General features: G+C 49.4%; 1 protein-coding gene across 1 annotated transcript; it reads left to right on the top strand.

Moving 5' to 3' along the window:
* The first annotated feature begins 9,626 nt into the window (after positions 1–9,626).
* LOC138568835 (myb-related transcription factor, partner of profilin-like) lies at positions 9,627–11,208 on the top strand. The gene is made up of 2 exons (XM_069646607.1): positions 9,627–10,041; positions 10,721–11,208. Exons 1-2 carry the CDS (start codon positions 9,627–9,629, stop codon positions 11,206–11,208), a joined length of 903 nt encoding a protein of 300 aa, XP_069502708.1.
* The last annotated feature ends 11,107 nt before the right edge of the window (positions 11,209–22,315 follow it).

Here is a 22,315-nt window from a genome sequence, read left to right as displayed (position 1 = left end):
CCAGTGTTTCATGTAGCACGTCGTTCATGAAATGCTGAAATGCCGCCGGGGCATTACAAGGTACGGATGGCATCACCTGATATTCGTAAAGGCTGTACCTGGTGCGAAATGTAGTTTTCCATTCGTCGCCTTCCTTTACGCATACCAGATGGTAGGCTCCTCGGCGGTCGACCTTGGTGTAAACTTTTGCCTGCCGTACCTGATCGATTACTACTGGTATCAACTGTAGTGGGTACCTGTTTTTCACGGTTACTTGGTTCAGTGCGCGATAATCAATGCATGTTCTCAGATCCCCCTCCTTCTTAGGAACGAAGAAGAGGGGGGATGCTGCTGGTGACTTTTATGGACGGATGAACCCGTTTGCCAAGTATTGGTCGAGGTAATTTTTTAGATGGGCATTTTCCCCTTCTGTTAAGGCGTAGATCTGGCTACAGGGTACCTGCACCCTTGGTACCAAGTCGATCTGGCAGTCTTAGGAACGGTGGGGTGTGTCAGGGCTGAGGCTGGTCTGGGGGTAAATGCCCTTATGGTTAGCCTGGGGGGCGGACAAGCAACCAGGAAGCACTCCACCAAGTACTCCAGGCGTGTTCTCTACCCTTTTTGTAGTACCGTGGTCCAGGGATGGAGAACAGCCCGGGAACTTCATTTCCAAGCGGGCCGCTCGCCGCTTGGGCCCGCTCGGAGGAAGACTGCCATGCCCCCAACCGCACCCGCATCAGCGCTCCCCACGTGCGAGCCGCGCCCGTGGGGAGCCGCTCGCAATCCTGACTGGCGTCCTGGAAAGACGTGTTCTCAGGAGCTCCGGAGGCAAGCTTACGCGGGGCGATTCCGCCCGACGCCTGCAAACCCCAGGCCCCGCGTACAAGGCAGAGATAAGTACAAAGCCTTACCTTGCACTTCATACCCGAGGGGGGCCACGCAGTAGAAGCGGCGCAGAGACCCACCAGCCCACCGCGAGCCGGAGCGCAAAACTCTGGCAGGGAACGCTAGAAGTAATAACGTCCCTAACCACGCATGAGACTCGAACTAACAATGCCTGCATGTTTCAATGTGATTAACAGTATAGTCGCATGACTCCGGACCGGTGCTTCTCGCCGTGCAGGGTATTCAGAAGCCACTAACCAATCACGCGCACAGCACGCACAGGTATTGGCTCTAATTTTGCTCTTGCAGAAAGACAGGAAATCTAGGAGAAGTTCGTGGCCAATCAACACGAAAAGGCCAGAAAGGCTGTGGACTCAGGCAGAAACTCAGGCAGAAACCGAAGCTAAGTACATTATTGCTTTGGGGCAATTCCCATTGGTACTGCATGAAGTGAATGCAGGTTTGGGTGGGAAGTTGGGCAATGCTGCATGAAGTAATGCAGTTTTGGAATCCCGCATGCTGCAATGTGGGGCTTATTTGAAGTCAATGTGTTTACTTGTGATGTCCTGGTGAGGGGCTCCAGTACAAAAGCCCGAGGTGAACTCAAGCATTCAGTGAAAGAGTGAGTGGTGAGAGCAGGAGTGCATGGGCGGCGAATTCATGGAGCAGGAGCCGAGGAGCATGTGACCCTGACATTCCCCCTTCCCATCCAGAACCACTACCTAAACCTTTTTCCGGTGTTCCTAACTTCCTTACCTATCCAACCAATGGACCCTAACCCTCTTTCCCCGAAGGGTCAAGGTTGCCTGTGCTGTCTATCTCCAGGTACTGCGACCTAACGGGGAGGGAGGCGTTTTAGCTGTGTTTGTGCTGCCTCTACGCCTGGAAGTAGCAAGTTCTGACAGGGTGGTAACGTGTTAGCCTGCTCTTTAGCAAAAATGTCTTGAAAGTCATGGTATTCAGTGGGCAGTGTTCCAAGTAGCCCTAGCACGGGAGCTGTCTTCATGGAAGCCGAGAGTGGATGTATAGACGCACAGTATTTGTCGTAACAATGGCTACATTCACTGAGAAAGGTCAATGTCCTAGCACGCTAGTTAATCTGCGGGTTAACCAGGGTATACCAAGGATCATTTGGAACTGTGAGACTGCGATGAGATCAAAAGAAATGTCTTCCTTATGTCCATCTTGGCAGAGCAAGGTAACTTCAGAGGTACATTGGGTTACTGGGCCTGAAAGCAGTTGCGTACCATCAACTGCGGTCACGTTGTCCGCGGTGGTCTTGTTCCGAACCGGCAAGCCTATCTTTTCTGCGGTCTTCATAAGCATATAATTTCCGACTGCGCCACTGTCTACGAATGCTTCGAGTGCATGCAGTCTGGAGGGGCGTTGTGGATTTACGATGATCACTGGGATGGCAAAGTGTGAGGTCATGTGTATCATTCCCGCACTCGACAAACCAACCTCTAGGTCTGCCAGGCGTTGGTGTTATCCGTGTCTTTACCTCTCCCGTCGATAGCTCCAACCGTTTTCCGATGGGGCAACTACGGAGGAAGTGGCTGGCCTGACCGCAGTATAGACATAATTGCTCCTGACGTCTTCTGTTTCGCTGGTGAGTGGGGGTCGGACCATGCCCTATTGAATAGGTTCGGGATGTGCTTCAACTGAGGGGCGAACTGGTGTTTCCTTGGGCCTCACATATAATGCTGTGCGGGCACAGTCAGCTTTCCTGTTTTGTAAGCAGTGGTCCAATTGAATGGCTAAATCAATGTAGTCCGCACAAGCATTGGGGAGGGGAGGTTCACTACCTGTGCCAGTACGTCTTTGAGCTCTCCTCGCTAGCCTCTGTAAAATAGTGTGGTGCGCTTTTCCTCGGGCCAATTCGCTTCGGCTACCAACCGATTAAATGTTGCCACATAAGTCAGTAGATCCTGGCTGCCCTGTCGGAGGGATAATAACTGATCGTCTAAGGCTTGACCCTGTGTGTGATGGGCAAAGAGTTTCTCAAGCTCGTGCTGGAAACCAGCGTAATTGCGAAGCAACGGGTCATCTCTGTTTACTAATGCGACCGACCAATCTGCAGCATGACCCCCCAGGTATGACAGTACAAAAGCCACCTTAGACTGGTCTGTTGGGAATAATCCAGGTTTACATAAGAAATTAAGGCGACACTGATTCATGAAAACCCCAAACCTCTTTGAATCTCCTGTGAACCGTTCTGGTGGAGCTAGCGGAATGTTACCCGGAACAGCCACCTGCATGGGGCGTATAGGTTGGGTTTGTGAAGTTGGACCTGCCAAAGCCCCACCTGGCAGCAGAGCCAGGCCTGCCTGTGTCTGCAGCAGCTGTCGGGCTATTTCATTGGTCTTGTCCCTGGTTACCACTAGTTCACGCCTCAGGACATTTGTCTCAGCACGGGCCGCATGCACCTCAGCCCGCAATTCCCCTAACAACTGGTCAACTTCTGAGGTCTCCATTGCTCAGGCAGAAATTTTAAGGAAGGCGTCGCGTTCTGTCACGCTGGGTCTCTGTGGGAGTGATGGTGTCCTCCGATTCCCTTCCTTCTTCTTCTTACTGACTTAGTTTGGGAAGGTGATTTGTCAAAAGAAGGAGGGATTAGTGGGTTTCCAGGTAAGTATCCCACCCCCTCACGCCCTTCTTCCCGTTAATCGTGCCTGCTTAACTAGGGGATGTCTCACCTTCTTTATTGGTTTGGTGCACTCTCCATCCTGAATCTGCAGGTGTGCTGCTGGTGGCGAGAACGATTCGCTGGCAGGTTCGCTGCTGAGGGTTTGACTCGAGTCCAACTGAATATCCTTTCGCCGGTCAGGCGGCGGTGCCCTGTTAACTCCACTGGGTTCAGTTTAAAGTTCTAACCAGCCTGTGTGAGATGTCCAGTTACTTCACTGGAGTCCTAACCAGTTCAGGTAAGTTCTTATGCTGGTATAAGTTCTAATGCCATTGGGAGGAATGAACTTCCATTTATAACTATGTCTTTTCGTGTCTCTTTACAGGACGGTAGTTTTTGGGCTAACGTGAAGAAGGGGAGCGGCTCCAGCTCCACTGAGGCGCCGTCTGAGGTAAGTATGCTAAATTCTTGTAGCGCGGGAGGCAGGGTAACAGCAACGCGAATTTACTGCATTCTCTTTTCTCTTCTCTCTTCTTCCTAGAAGTTGCAGCGTGGGAGTTCGGAAGACGAGAAGCAGCAGAGGTGAAAGCTGGATCCAAATGGAGGTAAGCATGTGCATTCAGCAACAGAGAACACGCGAAGCACAGGACGGTCTATGAGCGTGGCTTATAAAGGCAGCCACGCTCAGAGACTAGAGCGCGCTGCTAGTTCCTGGTTGGCACACTGGAAACAGTAGCAGGAAATGGCAAGTTCAACTACCTAATGCTGTACTACAGGTATTCCTAAGAGTTGCAGCATGGATCTTGGACCAGAAAGGAGTTCTTTGCATGACAGGCTCCTACCCAGATTGTCCCCAACTGTCCTCTCATATGTTACCCCTTGCTAGGTGTGAAAAAAGGCATAAAAGAGGGTACCTGGCCAGTACCCATGACAGTACTCTTCATTCTAACAATAAAGATTTGCTGCAACAATCACGTTTTAGACTAAAATCATATGGGGATTGTAGCTGCAATGCATGGGAGCCTAAGGTATGGAATGACTTGCCAAATACCATCCAGCAACTGCCAACATATCTTCATTTTAGAAAGGCCATGAAATCCAGTTTATATGACGGCAAAGGATCATAGATCGTTCTGCCCTGACAGTCATACTGGAACCTTGGATCTCTGGGTTCTTGACTTATCTGTAATGCTATGACTAGTGTCGTGTTTGTTCTATGTTTTATTTGTCAGCGCTCTGAGGCCTGCAGGCTAGGTAGCGCTTTACAAGAGTCAAATATAATAGAATAGAATAGAATAGAATAGAATAGAAAGGGCCCAAATTCTCCGTGGGAGGGCCGGTCAGAGAGAAAGGGGGCGAGCCATGCCAGGGCCTGATCTATGATGCCCAGGGTATCACAGAGACGGGTGATCAGGATGTTGTGGTTTACCATATTGAAAGCAGAAGAGAGGTCGAGAATAATGAGGACAGAGGGAGAGTTGGATGCAAGATTTGAGAGCAGGTCTTCACAGGTGTTTAGAAGAGCAGTTTCTGTGCCTGTGGTTGCTCTACGGCCAGACTGATGGTCATGGAGACAACCAACAGATTTAGTGTGGAGGGTAAATTGAGTGATAGCTAGCCTTTCCAGGAGTTTTCCCAGGAAAGGGGTGATGGAGATCGGGTGATAGTTTACCGGTATGGACGGGTTGGCAGAGGGTTTTTTTGAGCAGAGGTGCACAAGAGAGGGATTGAGAGGAGAGGGGAAAACTCCAATGGTGAAAGAGAGGTTACAAGGTCGGCCAGGTTTTGGAGGGCCCGGGGTCCACCTGTTTGTCACCTGGGGTCATAGACCGGACTTGTCTAGACACCTCATCAGGTGTGACAGGAGAGAGGGAGGAGAGAAGAGGGGGAAGGGCGTGGGCAGCCAAGGGAGGCCCAGGATATGTTGTATGTTGGTGCAGGGGGGAGCAGAAGAGAGAGAGAAGACAGGATGTCCTGTGTTTTGGTGGATAGACAAAACCAAAACTTCAGGGTGAGAGGTCACACAGTTCCAACAATATAACACAAATGTACCAGTCCTTTCTTACTGCATTTCCTTTTACAAAATGTATTTTAATGACATCTAGGTAATGTAATTGGGGATAGAGCACCCCGAGATATTTTAAAAAAACAATACAAATAGGTATGAACCAGCGAGACAGGCTGGATCTCAATGTGATAGAAATTGAGGACTGCTACTATTGGTTGATCATTTCAATTTTGCAATCACAGGAATAAACATTAACCCACATAAATGGACATATATACAAAAGAACACATAAACAATGTTTCAAATGTGCATGAAGTGTGCATCCAGGGCTGAGCAAAGTGCCTGGGTAGGTCTAGTAGAGGATGCGACTGTGGTAGGGTTGGCCAGCTCCTTGAAGACTTTGAAGAGTTCTGCCATGTTGTTAGATGCCGCCTGGTGGGGGGTTGATTGTGGACGCTTTTCTTGGAGAGGATGCAGAGTCTATATTACCTTTGAAGAAGGCAGCAAACCAGTTTGTCAGAGGGTGTACATGAAGATCCCCATTTCCGTTCCGCTGCTCTGCACTTGCTTTTAAGGGCAGCCAGATCGGAGTCTTACCAAGAGTTGCACTTTTTGGCAGGATTTCAGACCCTCATGACAGGGGCAAAAATATCAATAGTGTTGGATATGGAATGATGAAAGTTGCTGAGGGCTGTATCAGGGTGGGAGCCAGCTGCAGGAGTAGGAGAGTAGGTGGAGGCAAAGGCTGCCGCTGGTATTCTTTTCAAGGGTCGGATGACCTTGAAGGCAGGAGGTGATGTAGGGTGTGCTTTTAGCAAAGGAGAAGAGAGCTTCAAGTGAGAAGAGCGTAGAGAATGGTCCGTCCATGAGAGTGAAGTAGTGAGACCTATAGAGAGAGAATAGTGAATTATTTAAAAGTTGGTAAGCATAGCTCCTCCTTCTCATACTCGACTCTCCTCACTCCTCTTGTTATAATGATAGAAGGCTCTCTAATGTCGAAATTTTGGTTAGGTCTTCAGCAGGACATTCCAATGACTCAGTTATGCTCTGGTACATACAGAAAGTTGGCCTTGATGCCTCCACACGAGTAGAGTGATCAAGGACTGGTACCAAGTCAGGGTTCGATCCACCAGACCCGAATCATCAAATACCACAAGTGGCACAGTTACTGATAGGTCTCCATGAACAGGTGCTGGATTGACATTTTATGTGGAAAATCTGGTACTTCTACAGCTTTTAAGATTTCTAGGCATTATTCCTCTCTCTCATCGCCAATACACCACCTTCTCATTTCCCTCTTTTACAGATCTCCTTGGAGGCGGCTCAGGGCAGTTCTTGGCACAGAGGCTCTTTCCAGAGATTCATTTGGTGTCTGATTTGCCATTTCGAACAAGTTATTATTATTCTTCTTATTATTATTCTTATTATTATTATTATCATTATTACTATTATTATTATTATTATTATTATTTGTGTTATTTTTAGGGTATTTATTGAGCACAGACGTAGTTTTGGGAAACAACAGAGCGCTCTACATTAATAGGGTGAAGAACATGGTGAGGGAAGCAGAGAAACAATGGAGCGGGGGACCTAACAAGGATGGGAGGACGGGCAGTTTGGTAGCAAGTGATATACAAGCAATCACAGGAGGAAACAGTGGAGAGCAGAACACCCAGTCTCAGGTAGGGTGGGGAGTGGGTGTGCAGACCTAGGTGTTAGGGAGGAGCCATTAATTGAAGAGGAGGGTCTTAGGCTTCGTCCGGAACTGGAGAAGTGATGGGGAGAGTCCGATGTTGACAGGGAAGTGGTTCAAGAGTCTTGGTGGCATAGACAGAGAAGGCCTGTCTTCTGGCTCTTTCCTTCCTGCCCCTGAAGAGAGTGAAGCCAGTGGAGACCTGCCATGTGTAACGCAAAAAGAACATATGGCAGAACTTCATACCAATCCTTCCCCCATGACAGCACTGTTTTTCAAAATATATATTTCATTGTCAGGAAGTGGCTGCTTAGCTGGCCAGCAGTTTGTGCATTTTAGATTGACACATGCAAATGCTTAGTTGGAATAGTGTCACAGACATTATTAATTAGCTCTGACCTGAGATCTGTGCCATGATTTGTGAGCATTTCTGTCGGACAATTATCCTAGAAAACAATTAGTTGATCACAAATATAATGCTGCAGCACAATGGGATGAGGAATGACAAGAACAGTCATGTCTGCTGCAACCCATCAAACCCCTTGGGATTTTCCCTAATCAAGGAAGGGGGATGTGATAGAATGTGGGAGGTTTCCTAGGGTTTTGGCACATTTTCCAGCTGTTATTTTATTGACATGGTCATGTGGAGACAAGCTCCATAGACCGTCAGGTATGAGGCAGAACAGTGAAGAACCTGGAGGAAGATAGTATGCAGCTCCAATTACTGCCATCCTTCTCTTCTTTTATTTATTTATTTTATTTTTTAAATGTTTTATTTACTTGTTTTAACTGAAATAAAATGTTTACAAGAATAATTATCCGAAAAATCTGTCCATGTCCTTTGATGACACTCCAAGGACAGGGCAGACTGCATCAGATGTATGCGAACTAATAAAGAGCTTACGTTTTTGTGGTTTTTGTAGTTTCACGAAGAAGGCCTGCATTCAAGTACGGGGTCCTTATTTCCTCCTTGACTTCAGAATGTTGTTCCAGGTCTATAGCTTGAAAAATCTGGAAACTGCAATCAGCCAGCAGGTCTTTTCCCCACTCATTAGGCAAAACCACCACTCGTCTTCTTCATAGGTTTGGAAATCAGTAAAAATATGGCCAAGGTAAGTCGAATGTGCTTCTTGAGTCCCACGGCATACTAGTAGCAGGTGTCTTATTGTTTCAACTAAGTCTATCTGTTTACAAAACCGACACTTGTTTTATGTTGCTTTGCCCCTTGTTGCCAAAATCTTAGTTGTTTTTAGCAAATTTAGGCATATCCGTAGGAATCTTTGTTGTAACCCTTTATCTGGGAATTTTGCCAGGTAGCTCACAGTTTGGTTTATTCTTTTAATGTTTGCCGGCAAACTTCCCGTCAGCTTGTTTTTAGCTATGGCTTCCAGTGTATTTATCCAGTCAAGTTCTAGCAATTTCTTTTTGACTTTGGTTGGGTTGCACATCAATTCTTCTCCTGAGCTTCCTATGTTTTCCAGAAGCTGTATGTTATCCGAAGCCTACTTTATCAGCATTTTGATATTGCCTCCGTCCATTTCTTTCTTTATGATTTTGAAGATCAGTGGGCATGAGGGAAGGATGACTTTTCTGTATAGTATTATGGTATTGCGTGCAACCGTCACACTCAGTGACATTAAACTCAGTTCCCTCCGAATTAATGCTACAGGAGTGGACTGTGGTAAGGCCAAGACATTGCGCCAAAAAAGGTCCTCCAATTTGGGCGAATGATCTTCAAGTATATAGGGAATGGCTTCCACTCCATAAATTAAGCCTGGAACTACCTTGCATTTATAAAGGTTCAAGGCCAGTATAAGAGAAAAGTAGCCATATTTCCTTTCGACCGCTTTGGTCTGTGCTAACAGTGCTTTGGTCTTTTCATACAGAATTGTTTGCATTGGTAACTCCTTAGGGCTGTTGCTCAATGTTATTCCTAGGTATTTGAAACTCTTGACCCTTTCCAGGCGGACTCCGTCTATGAACCATTTCAGTTGTTCCGTCTTCTTTGATGTTTTTTTGAAAGACATTGGGCCTCATTACACGGTACGCGGTAAAAAACAGAATTTACCGGCATGGCGCTATTAACGTGTACGCCCTCACAAGAGGGCGGCAATAGCGTACCATTACGAGTTCGAGGACACGAGCATAGCCCCATGCCGGTAAACCCCCTACCGCCATGGCGTTAAAGACCCAATAAAGTCACCTACCGCCCTCGACCAATGTGCTGATTGCACCTCCTCCCTCCTGCTGCATGGAAATATCGGTCACCGCTGTTAGCGGTGACCGTTATTTTGCGGAACCGGAAATAGCGTCATCGCACAGGAACGGGAAATAGCAAGACGGCCATCTTCAAAAACACAATCCATTGCCATCCTCTGCCCCCTGGACCTGTTACGAGTTGTTCAGAGTTGGAAATCATCCTGTACACCTGCATCATGCCCAAGGCCTTCAAAGAAAGCACTGACAGGCAGCGCAAGGAGAAATTCACTCCTGAGGAATTGAATATGCTTACACAGACCCTGGCTGAGAATGCTGATGTCGTTTTTGCTAATGACATGCGGCGGCCCACAATACTGAAGAAGAAAGACATCTGGGAACAAGTGGCAGTAAAAGTCAGTGCAGTTGGCACCAGCACCCGTACAGTGCGTGAGTGCCGGAAAAGGTGGGACGACCTCAGGCTGCGGGTGAGGGGCATCCTTGCGGAGAACCACCGGATTGCCAGTGAAGGAGGAGCTGGTTCACCAAGCCGACTCAAAGAATGGGAGGAGACCTGTGGGAACCTCATTGCAGTTGAATCCATTGAGGGAGTAGGCAGCATGGAGTTCGGCGTGGGCACCACTTCGGATGCAGGTGAGTGTACACATGATAGAATGCAATGTGAATGTACTGTTTGACCCATATGTCAGCACAGACTCCTCTCATGCATGGACACACATCCACACATGCATCCATCCTTCCCCATGTCAGTGTCAGACCCAAACACACACACATGCGCACATCACCAGTCACAAGTTCCAAACACAACCATGCATGGATGAGGCACTGAACTGGCACATCACCTGCATCCACAACTACTAAGTCCCAATGGCCACAACTGCATCATTGATGTTAACTTCACTAAGTATATTGAAAATCAACCAATGCCATCCCCCTTCTTGTCCCTGACAGGCTCACACACAGATGGCGAGGATGCCGCTAATGCATCCCTGGCACCAGCGACTAGTAAGAGGCCAAGGGCCCAGGAATCGGAGGACACCCCCACAACTTCCAGGGTCAAGGGGGAAGGTCACACCTGATGACCATGAAACACCGACGTAGTGCCACTGTCAGGGCAGCAGTAGCTGTACCACAAACTGCAGCCACACCACTGGAGGAGATCCCACAGGCACCAATAGCAGCCACCGAGGGCCCACCATCAGCTGCGGCAAGCTCCGCTGGTGAGGCAGCTGCCACTGCCCCCCTGTCTGATCCTGAGGACACCATAGTTGACCCAATGGGGATGCACACCCAAAGCCCCCTTGTACCGCAGAGCATGCACCATTCCAGACCCCAGGGTCTGATGTGACTGTTGAAGAGAACAATCCTGCCATTATGTCCCCCATGGTGGCTTCACCAGCTGCAGTGGATGCTTCTGAGGGCACTGCAACCAGTGCACAATCACCCAGCACTGCCCTCCAACTGACCACCATCCTGGAGCGTCAACGAGAATTGACTGTGCTGGTTGGGCAGCATGTTGAGGAGGTTGCCCATCTCAGGGAAAACATTGCGGGGACGGCGAGGCACTCCACTGACAGGATGGACGCAAACACTGACAGGCTGTGTACTGAGATTTCAAGGCTCAGGGAGGTCCTATCTCGCATGGCTGACGCCATGGACCGCCACTTCTTGAAACAAGGACAGTCTGCCCCATCATCATCTTCAGGATCAAGACAGACAAGCCCCCTCCGGCGCTCAACACGCACCACCAGGCGCTCGTCTGCCCATTCTCAAAATGCTGCCACAGACAATGACAAATAGGGGGTGGATGGAAATTCAACTGCGTGCATGGCCAAATGCATACATGGCAGACACATGAGGAACTGTTGTGGGGGGTGGGGGGAAGGGTGTTATGGGTGTGTTGTGGGGGGTGGGGGGATGGGTGTTATGGGTGTGTCGTGGGGGTGGAGGGAAAGGTGTTATGGGTGTGTTGTGGGGGTGGGGGGAAGGGTGTTGGGATCTTCGGGGACTTGCACTTTTTCACCTTTTCATTACTCAATACACTGGTTTATGTTCAAAACACAGGCCTGGACATCCTCATTGTGTCTGTGTACTTTATTGGCAACAGGGTCCATTGCATGCTCACAAACATACACCAGTGCATTACTAACAATATCCATGTGACAGTACAAAAACATATTCCTCAGAATATTTGGTTGATCAGATGCTGTTTCAGAGCACGTCCCTTCCGCCCATCCCCTCTTGCAAGACCTGCATCCCCTTCACCTCCGTCCTCATCACCATCATCATCCTCATCAGGTGCTTCTATTTCAACGTCAGGGGGCAGTGGCACATTCCGTCTGATACACATATTGTGCAACATAACACATGCCATGGTGATCTTGGACACCTTCTCATGTCCATACAGGAGAGCGCCACCAGACCTGCTAATGCACCTAAAACGTGACTTCAAAAGGCCAAAGGTCTGCTCGATCACGATGCGGGTCCGGGTATGTGCACGGTTGTATTCCTCCTCGTGCCTGTTCTGTGGGTTCCGTACAGGTGTGAGGAGCCAGCTCTTCAGGGGATAGCCTGCATCACCTGTATGGGGGAGGGAACGGGGTCCTGTCACTGTTCACCTCAAGAGCGGCCTGTTCAAATGACACAAATTGGCATTGCATTGTGATTCACGTACACAATTGACAGCATACATGCAGATGGTCTGTGTGACAGCAATGTGCAAGGGGGAGCTACACCCTGCAAGTGGACATGCCCCATCCATGCCTCCAGCAGTAATTGACATGTCCTGGGTGAGGCGAGGTCTCTGGTGTCCCTGGGGCCAGGCAGATGTAGTTCTGCACTGCTGGTGTACTGCCATACCAACATTGATGTTGCCATGCAGAGAGGCATCACTTCAGTGGTAGTATAGGTGCGTGGTGAAATGCTATGGCTAGGGGTGATCCATTTGCATGCATTATGGGGCACATTGCATATTTGATGTTGGGTGGACTAATTCAGGATGGCTCTCTTGATGGCATGTGTAAAATGTAATATTTTGTGGCGTGGAATGTTGTGCAATGTGTATGTGGATGGATGTTTAATGTTTCTAGGACTGGATTGTTATCTATGTTGTGTAGCGTATACCTGCATGTCAGTTCATCTCAAGTACGTTGCGGCCTTCCCAGATGGACATTGGCGTACATCTGTATGTGCATTTGTCCGGCGGACGACAAGCTACACCCATTTTGAGTATGTATCTCTCCCCCCCAAAACACACCCAGTTGGAGTATGTATCTCTCCCCCCAATCACACTGCCATGTGCTTGCCCTGCTACTCACCAAGTAGCCACGAACGTTATGCGGTTTGTCGCTCCATGTAGCGTGGGATAGTTGAGTTCCGCAGGACCATGGAATCATGGGTTGATCCGGGAAATCGGGCACAGCAATGTGTGATTATCTTGTTGGCGTCACATACCATTTGGACATTGATGGAGTGGAATTGCTTCCTGTTTCGGTAGACTACTTCATTGTGATGTGGGACCACCAATTCCACATGGGTACAGTCGATGGCCCAGATGCAACTTGGTATGCCTGCCAGTGAATAGAATCCAACTTTTGTTTTTGCAATCTCCTGTGCAGTCCGTGGCATGGTTATGTGTTCAGGTGCATGCTTCAGGAGGGCATTGAGTACCTGGTTCAGCGTGCGGAAGAATACTGGTTGTGAGATGCCATGCATCTGTCCCACTGTATGCTGGTAGGTGCCTGTGGCCAGGAAGTGGAGCACACTCACCACCTTCAGTAGCGGGGGGATGGCAGTTTTGATGTCTATGAGGCTCACAATGTCGTTGTGTATCATGGCCACGATGCTGGTGATGGTATCCCGGTCCAGACGGTACAGGATGTGTATCTGCTCAGGGGTTAGGTTAAATGGACTGGCTCTGATCCTGGGGATTGGTGGGTGCCTCTGTGGTATGATAAAGTGCCGTGGTGGTGCTTGCTGTGCCTGTCTTGCCCTCCTCCTCCTGCTCCTCCTCCGTCTCCTTTGTGCTGCCTGTTGTTGTAGCAGCTGTGCTGAAATCAGGTCCTCCAGGCCATGTAATGCTGCCAGTATTGGAAACCTCTTGGTGTGGGAAGGGGTGTGGGAAGGGGCGTTGTGTGCTCCTTTTGAGCTGCCAAAGTCTCCATTGCCTCCACCTGTGCTGATTGTGTCCACCTGTGGCAGGTGGGAACACTGCTCAGTTCACTTAATGGGTGGTTCGCGATTCCGGTATTAGCACCATGGCGGTAAGAGGTTTGGGGGCTTTACCATGCCGCTATTGGCATGTCCACCAGCCTTGTGATGCTGTGCTAATAGCGGCATGGCGTAATTTATGGGATGGAGGGTCGCGCGCACGCGGCCTGCCCGCTATTAGTGGCACCGTACTTAACGGTGCCGCTAATGGCGGTGAGCCGGGTCGCAATCCGCATGGGGATTTAAGGTTACCGGTATTCTGTTACCGGTAACATTAAATCAATACTGCCTTCCGTGTAATGAGGCCCATAATCTTTGTTTTTACTTTATTAAGTTCTAAGTTGTTTTCCGTAATAAAAGATGCTAGGTTATTCAATGTCCTCTGGAGGCCCACTGCTGTTTGTTCCATTATGATGATATAATCGGCGTATAAATATCTTGATACTTTCACGTCTCCCAAAGCCAGCGGAAAAGCTCTTATCATTTGCTCATGGATCTTAAAAGTCAGCAATGTAGGAGTTATACAGAGCTGGGGCCAAATGACCTCCTTGTTTTACTCTCCTGGCCATGATGATTGACTTTGATAGAAGTCCAACTCTGCTCAATCTAAATTGCATTGTTGTTCCTGTACACAGAGCCTTTATTGGTTCTAAAACTGAACCAGGACATTTCCAGTTATCCAATTTCCTCCATAGTGTTTCCCGGTTAACCTGGTCAAAGGCTTGGAAAACAAGCGTTAGATGCCAGGGCTGAGGAAATCCAGAACCACTTTCTTTGATCCTCTTCTCTGTTAGCTCTTACGTCATTCTTATTTGTCCTTACGCATTTATCATCCGGTAGGTCCTGGTCAAAAGTTATTTTGAGTGTGGAAATTGGGCCTTTCGGAAGTCTGTCTGGGTCCTTGGATTCTGTAATTTCCTCCCTGTCACTAAAAATAAGGGAGTTTGATGTTTTGTTTCTTCTGCAACGGGTGCCCTTTCCTTCCGGTCTCTCGATAAACTCCTTTTTTACACTCTTGAGGATTGGGTTCTCCTTGTATAATGTTTTTGCCCAGTATGGTGATCTTCATAGATGTTTTAGAGACAGGTTGATCCTTCGCACCTTGTTTTGTAGTTGTTTTCTTCTCCTCTGATCTTGATCTCAGCAAGGCATTCCTTGAGGTTTGATTCCATTCACGTTCTAATGGGTGTTCTTGAGCACCTCTATGATTGTGAATTTCTTTTTTTTTAAATATGTTTCTTTTAAATCAAGGCAGGTTGACAAGCATAAATCAAAAACAGTAGCAGAGACGTGTTGACCCCCAAATATCTACCTCCAGACCTCTCACCCCCTCCCTCCCTTCCCCTTCAGAGGCCTCCACACTCTGGGCTGTCCGTTCTGTGGCTCCACTGTCTATGTGTTCCCTCCGGGGTCCTCCTGGTCTCTCAGGGTCCATCGGGCATTGATGGGTTTGTAGGTTAGAGTGGGAAAACGTTGATCATATTCTAGTACCGGGCCCCAAATGTTCTGGAATCGGTGGAGAGTCCTGGCCTTTGCTGCTGATACCTTTTCCACTATCAATATGTCCCAAAGTGTTGTCCACCATTGAGCCACACAAGGGCCGTCCAGGGACATCCAACAGCGGGCCAGCACCGATTTCCCAGCTAGAAGGCATTGGGTCAACAGTTTTGCCCTATTCCCGGAACGTGGGTAAATCGCAGGGACTGTGACACCCAACAGGACTGGCACCGGTTCCAGCGGGACTGCTACCCCGTTGATTTGTGCAATAGTTCCCAGGCATAGTTTCCAGAATTGCTTGATTTTCGGGCATGTCCACCACATGTGGAAGAAAGAGCCTGGGTGACTGCATCCTCTCCAGCAAGGGTGGTCCACCCTGGGGTTCATGTGATGAAGCCTGAGAGGGGGGTAGTACAACCTTAGCATCATTTTATATGCACATTCCTTGTTGGTGACACAAGTGGATGAGGAGTGTGCTCGGGTCCAGATGTCCACCCATGTTTGGTCCTCTATTGGGTGCCCCAAATCGGCCTCCCACTGGGCCATGCAGCGGGTTCTCTCTGCCAGGAAATCGCCCAAAAAGCGCCTGTATAAGGTGGATATCCTGCCTCAAATCGGGGGGTCCTTGAGCGTTAGTTCAAGAGGTGTGAGAACGCGCGTTGCTGCTTGTAGGGTTTGGGGATGCGAGCACCAGTGACGCAGTTGTATATAGGTAAATCTGTCTTTTTCCAGAAGATGGAGCCTTTCCTTGCATTGTTCAAACGTGCAGGGTGAATTTCCCTCGTATAGCTGCTTTAGGGTTTCAAGGCCACCGTTTATCCAGCGTTGGAAGTTGCGGGGTTTGACCCGAGCGAGAAAGCTGGGTTATGGAAAATCGGTGATTGTGGGTTCAGGCCCCTCGGGACACCCTTCCGTTTCAGTGCCCAGTCCCAGGTGTTCAGGGTGTGTTTGGTTGCCATAAGGAGGCCTTCCCAGTGTATTCTGAGGGGGGGCAGGATGTGTGGCAGAAATCGTAGGGGTAGGGGCAGCTGTGATTGTTCCAGTCCTACGCATCTGGAGCGGTGTGTGATTGTTTGCCATGCGTGGACATGTGCCAGTTGGGCTGCCACTCTGTAGGCCTGTAAGTCTGGGACTCCTAGCTCTCCCATTTTGGAGCTACCCAATAGTGTCTTGTAAGGGATTCTAGCCTTCTTACCTCTCCAGATGAACTTCAACATTTTCCTCTGTAGATCTCGGAGGGTTGGTGCGGGAATTGCCACTGGGAGGGAGGAGCAAGCGTAAAGAAACCTCGGAAGCAAGTTCATTTTGCAAGCTGTTATACGTCCCATTATTGAGATCTCCTGGGTCGTCCAGCGTTTCAGGTCTCCTTCTAGTTCTTTAAACAGCCGGGGAAAGTTAGTCTGGTATGTCTCTTTTGGATCCGCCGGGATGTAGACCGCTAGATAGTGGATGGCCCTTTATTCCCACTTGATTGGGCTCATCTTGATCAGCATTTCCCGTTCCTCTGGGGTGAGGCCAATGCCCAAAGCCGTTGATTTAGCGAAGTTGACTGAAAAGCCGGACACCTCAATGTAGCTGATTATCTCTGCTAAGGTGTGCTTCAAAGAGTAGCGGGCTTCCGAGATCATAAGCAGGACGTCATCGGCGTATAAAGCGATTTTGTGTTGCGATGGGCCGACCTGCGGGCCTTTAATCTGGGTGTTTTGTCTTATTTTCTGGGCGAAGGGCTCCATGGTGAGTGCAAAAAGCAGGGGTGATAATGGGCAGCCCTGTCTAGTTCCACAGGACAATGGGATTGGGGCCGAGATGGATCCGTTGGTCCGCAGAAATGTTTTTAGTTCTTTGTAATTGGCCAGAACCATCATCTGGAATGTTGTTCCGAAGCCAAAGGCCCCCAAAGTGCGTTTCATGAACGACCAGTCCACCGTGTCAAATGCCTTGGTAGCATCCAAGGCCATCAGTACTAGTTTTTGGGAGTTTCGGGCGGCAAGGTCCACCAGGTTTAAGGTCCTCCGGATATTGTCCCCTGCTGACCGGTTTAGGATGAAGCCTGTCTGATCCGGCTGGATTATCCCCGGCAGGATGTGGCCCAGGCGATTTGCAAGACTTTTGAAATACAGGTTCGCATCTATGTTTAGTAGTGCTATCAATCTGTAGGAGGCCAGGTCTCTTGGTTCTTTCCCTGGCTTGGGCAGGAGAATGGTGGTTGATTCCTGCATCGAGGGGGTCACCGACCCTGTTTCCCTGAAGGATTTGACAAGTGTTATCAAGGGGGGAATCAGCTGGGGTCTGAATAGTTTGTAGTACCTCATCGAGAATCCGTCCGGGCCTGGGGCTCGAGTTTTGAGAGACTTGATGGCTTCTTCGACCTCTTCCTCTGTGATTGGTGCCTCCAGGGATTCCCTTGCTGAGTTGGAAAGTTGGGGCAACGCCGCACTTTGCAGGTATTCCTCTTGTTTAAGCTGGTCTCGTGGAGTAGCTGTCATGACCTGGGTCAAGTGGGCTACCGCCAGTTGCTGTTTTTTAGATTCTGAGTATTGGACGACTCCCTGAGAGTCACGCAGGCCAGAGATAGTGTTAGTTCATTTTATTTTGGCCAGTTTGGCTACCAGGATTTTGTTTGCCTTGTTGTTCTTTGCGTAATAAGATTGTTTGGCCTTGGACATTAGGTGCGCGGTCTGTTCCGCATAGTGGGCTTCTAGTTTTTTCCTGGCCATGCATAAGGTATGCTGCGTTTTGGGGGACCAACCTTTTTCTTATGGGTTTCCTCCGCCGCTTTAAATTCTTCTTCCAAGGCCGTCCGGGTCTGCCGCCTGTTCCGGTCGTAGGCCACCCCCTGTGCGATCAGGACGCCTCTGAGTACTGCCTTCATGGCATCCCAGTTATTTGCCGGGGAGGTGTCTGAGGCTGGATTTTCTTCAAGGAAGTTCTTGATCGCGGTTGCGATTCGATCTCTTGTCGACATGTCATTGAGGATTGGGTCATATAACGACCATTTGCGTGGGGAATTAGATTTGGGGTTTTGAGCCCGGATCTCCAGGATCACTGGGGCATGGTCAGATAGGATTCTTGAGCCGATGGACACCTCCTCAACAAAAGCAAGAGTTTGTGGGGACGCCAGGAGGAGGTCAATCCTCGAGAAGGTGCAGTGGACATATGAGTAAAAGGAGTAGTCTATTTCAGTGGGGTGAAGGACCCGCCAGGAGTCTACTACCTCCAGGGATCTGAATAAGTGTAGGAGGCTCAGTGCCTGAGCGAAGTCGTTTGGGGTTGGGGGGTGTGATTTATCCCTTATCGGGTCTGGTACTCCATTGAAGTCCCCTCCTATTATTGTCTGGCTTTCTGTGAAGCGTGAGAGAGAGGAGCTTAATGAGTCGTAGAAGTTCGATTGGCCCGAGTTGGGGGCATACACAGAGACAAAGGTGTAGAGGTCTCCAAGCAGGAGGCATTTGACTGCTATGAAATGGCCTTCTGGGCATAATTTTGTGTCTAGAATTTGGGGACGTAGGTCTTTCCTAAAGAGGATTGCGGTGCCTCCCTTTTTTGTTTCCCCTGAGGCAAAGAATTTGAGTGGATACAGCCAGGAGCATAGCTGCCCGACATCCGCCCGTAACATGTGAGTCTCTTGGAGCATAGCCACCGCGGCCTCCTCATCCTGGAGTTTCTGCAGGATGGTTTTCCGTTTGGTGGGAGAGTTCAGCCCATTGATGTTGAGGGAGAGGAGTTTTAGATTTTGGTTGTCCGGGCCAGGTCTTCCTCTGCCATCCGGTTTGGGGGGGTTTCTATGGTGAGTGGGTCAACCGCCATCCCTGGTGAGAGCTAAGAGAGGGTCAACCTGCACTTGGGATTTTAACACAAGCCCCCAACGGGAGGCCGTAACTTTAACTAGCGGGTGGGCCGACATTGTGTGTGCGGACGCACCCTTGGCCAACAGGGCCAACAAATAACTCGGGAGTGTTTCCGAGGACTCAGGGTTGGGACGTTCCTTGGAGTGGGCATGAGCCGTGGATATAGCCCGCCACCATAGGTAGCAGTGCAAGTTCCTTACACTAGAGGTGATGGATCCCCACAGGGCAGGGCCAGATGTTCGGTGAGTATGTTTGATGGGAGCCTACTGGGTGCGTGTCAGTCCTCAATTATCTCTTCCTGTTGCTCCGCTGCACCTTTGACCATTGCGGTCGCCTAGGCTTCGGGGAAGGGGCTGGCTCCGGGTGCTCGGTTACCTCTGAGTCTGGTGAGGTGGATTCTTTGGGCGAGGTTGGGTGCATGATTTTGCTAGCGTCTTCTAGGTGGCTGATTCGTCGCACCGCACCCTTGTATGAGAACTGCAGGGCCGTTGGAAATAGCCATCTGTATCGTACCTTTTGGTCTCGGAGGAAGAGTGCCAGGGGCCGGAGCGCCCTTCTCTTCTGGAGAGTAAGCATTGAGAGGTCTTGGTAAATCTGGAGTGATGAGCCTTGAAAAGAGAGTTTGTCCCCAGTACAGCTAACAGCTGAGATGGCCTATTTAGTAGTGAAGAATTGGACCCTCGTAATTACATCTGGGGGGAGATCCGAGTCTATTCCCTGGCGTGGGCGTAGTCTATGGGTGCAGTCCAACAAAAGCTGGGATTTATCCAGCTGTGGGAGCAAAGACTGAAAGAAGTCCCCAACGTATTTCGCCAGGTTTTTATCGGGTATGGAGGATGGGATCCCTCTGTTCCGGAGGTTGTTACGGCAGGCCCTATTATCAAGGTCCTCTTGCTTTAACTCTAGGATCTCGCACTTGTCTTGTAGGGCTCTGATCGATCGCTAGACTTCCTCCAGTGTGATTGTGTGTTCTTGCGAGTAGTCCTCAATCTCTCCCATTCTCTGCTCCACCTCTGTCACCCGTTGGTCAGTCTGTTCAACTTTGGTGGTGAATTCTGACAGGCATGATCGGAATTCAGTCTTGATGTCTGCCATAAAAGCCCTAAGTCTCCTTTGGTGGTGAGAGCTTCTTTTCCTTCATGGGATTTCTGTGGGGTAAGACTGGGAGGGTCCTGTTTCTTACCCTTGTTTGCTGGCGAGAACATGGTGGCTATATCTGGGTTTTTGCTGATCTTCGCTTGTTTAGACATGGCGGTCGAGTGGGGCCGACGTACCCGGAGGCATCGAGGTTCCCTTGAGGGGTTCTGAGAATGTGGTGATGATCTTGTGGGCAGCAGTCTCTGTGATTTTCTAGAGTAGTGGGCTCCACGGGTCCAAGGCGAAGCCCGTCCATGCCAGGAGATGGGGGACCAGCTTCCCTGAGAAAACCGGTGTCGCCGAGCGGGGGTGTGGGTCGGGGCGCCCCAGGAAGTATACGGGAGGCAGATCTCGGAGGGGGCTTCTGTAGGGGTTGTTCAGTAATTTAAGCAGATGAGTTGTGCAGCCAGGGGTCCTATGAGCATAGGTGAGTAGTTTTCCGCAGCTGCAGTCCCCGATTGGGCCTCTCCAGAAGCGGGAGCTCATCTCAGCTGGAGCTCATGCTGCGATGGGGTCCCCCCCAGGGCCACGATCCGGCTGGCTTTGCTATTTCCCCTCCTCCATCGCCGGGCTCCGCACGCTGTTACCCAGCACCAGGTGGGCCCAGCTCACAGCCGCAGTCCCGCCGCGGCCTCCACCACTGTGTGTCACGCTCGGGTGCTGGGCTGGCTTTCCTGGCCGTCTCCTCTGTCTGGATTCAGTTTGGACCTCGTATCTGGGCCCTCATCCCCACCAGCTTGCATGTCATTGTGCGGTTCGCCTCCATTTCCCAGCTGCGTATGGACTCAGATACGTGCCCACCATCTTGTTTTTCTTGGGTGGCGCAGGTTGCTGGGTTTTGGACGGCGATTTCGGGTGCAGTGTTTCTGCACTAGCTCTTCATTTTTACCACGTTTAAGCCCCACCGGTTCCGATCCTCATAGCTGGTGTCAATGATCTGTTTTAGTTAGGGAAACCGCATGAATTTTGCTGCAGTAGCGGGCAATCCATGGGCAGCTTCAGCGGAGCGACCACATCGATGGCACTGCAGGCCACGACCCCATGATCGTGAATTTTGCATAGAACGTACCCTAAGATTAATAGGTTCTCTGTTGCGTCCCTTAGCATATATTTTACTGTCTAATGATTCAATGTGGAGATAAGAGCAGTCGTTACGCCCATTTTGGGTGGGTTCTACGATCTTCCGAAACAGAGATGCCTCAGGCTCGGGATATGGTTAAATAGTTTAATTATTGTCCTCCTGTTTAAAATCAAACTGTCTCCCAAGTCCAAGATGCGTTCCAATTTGAAAGTTCGACTAGGAAGGATCTTCTTTCTTTTGCTCGAAGGAGACCATCTGTTCGATTTAGTATCAAGGTTTTGGATTCTCTGAACTGGTGTCTGTCGGTCTCTAGGTCTGAGTCTCTCTTTTACACTACGGTCCTCAGATCTTTTTCTAGCTGTTTTTTATTGGAATGGAGATTTGTCTCGTTTATAATTAGATGGTTGCCCAGCTTTAATAGTCTTTAAATGCGACCTTCTGGTCATTGTTTTTCATGAAAGATCTTTTTTTCACCGTCACTGGGATGGCTCTCGTGGTTCGACCTCCATTTGCTGTTAAGTGTCCTTTTCCGTTTGTCTTCCATCGTTAAAAGAGTAGGAGAGGGCGGTTCCAATATCAATATTTTCTTCATTTGCTCATATGGTAAGTCGTTGTCCCGATAGCTGTCCGCTTTCCTTTTCTGGCCCCCCAGGTTAGAGAGTTCAGATTCTGAGTCTTCTACCATTTGAAGGCTCATATTCATCAAATCGATAGATAGTTCCAAATCTTCCTCGACATTAATTGGACATGGCACTTTTTCTTTTCCTGTTGGTTTTAGTGTTTGAGGCTTGTATTTTATATGGGTAGGGTTGCTCACAGTCTTTGTGTGGGTTTTAAGGAAACCTACCCTCCTTTCCTTTGTTGCTTGATCGACTGGGTCACCAAGTTGTTTGAGTCGAGGGTCCTTGTTTGCAACTTTTCTGGACTCGTCTTCCGCACTCGGGTCATTTTCTGTGAGAAGATTCCAAACGGCGCCAGTTTTGGTTCTCCTCTCTCAGGTCTATCCAATTTGTCTGCGTTTTGAATTGAAGGGGGTTCTTTCAGGATGTAAGCCTGTGAGGACAGAGCTATGCATCCATTGCCTTTTCCTCCTATTATGGTACCCTTGTGCGTAGCGCTGTTTAGTTTGGGGGTA

Source organism: Ambystoma mexicanum, chromosome 2q (assembly GCF_040938575.1).
Source record: "Ambystoma mexicanum isolate Mex_15411 chromosome 2q, UKY_AmexF1_1, whole genome shotgun sequence".
NCBI lineage: Eukaryota > Metazoa > Chordata > Amphibia > Caudata > Ambystomatidae > Ambystoma > Ambystoma mexicanum.
The sequence above is the reverse complement of the archived record's forward strand: the minus strand, read 5'-3'. Positions and strand labels throughout refer to the sequence as shown.

Bases quoted from the DNA above. Each gene is read 5' to 3' on its own strand.
- LOC138568835 (XM_069646607.1), top strand. From the start codon at position 9,627: ATGCCCAAGGCCTTCAAAGAAAGCACTGACAGGCAGCGCAAGGAGAAA. The intron at 10,042-10,720 runs GTGAGTGTACAC...CTTGTACCGCAG, and splicing joins GGGCACCACTTCGGATGCAG to AGCATGCACCATTCCAGACC.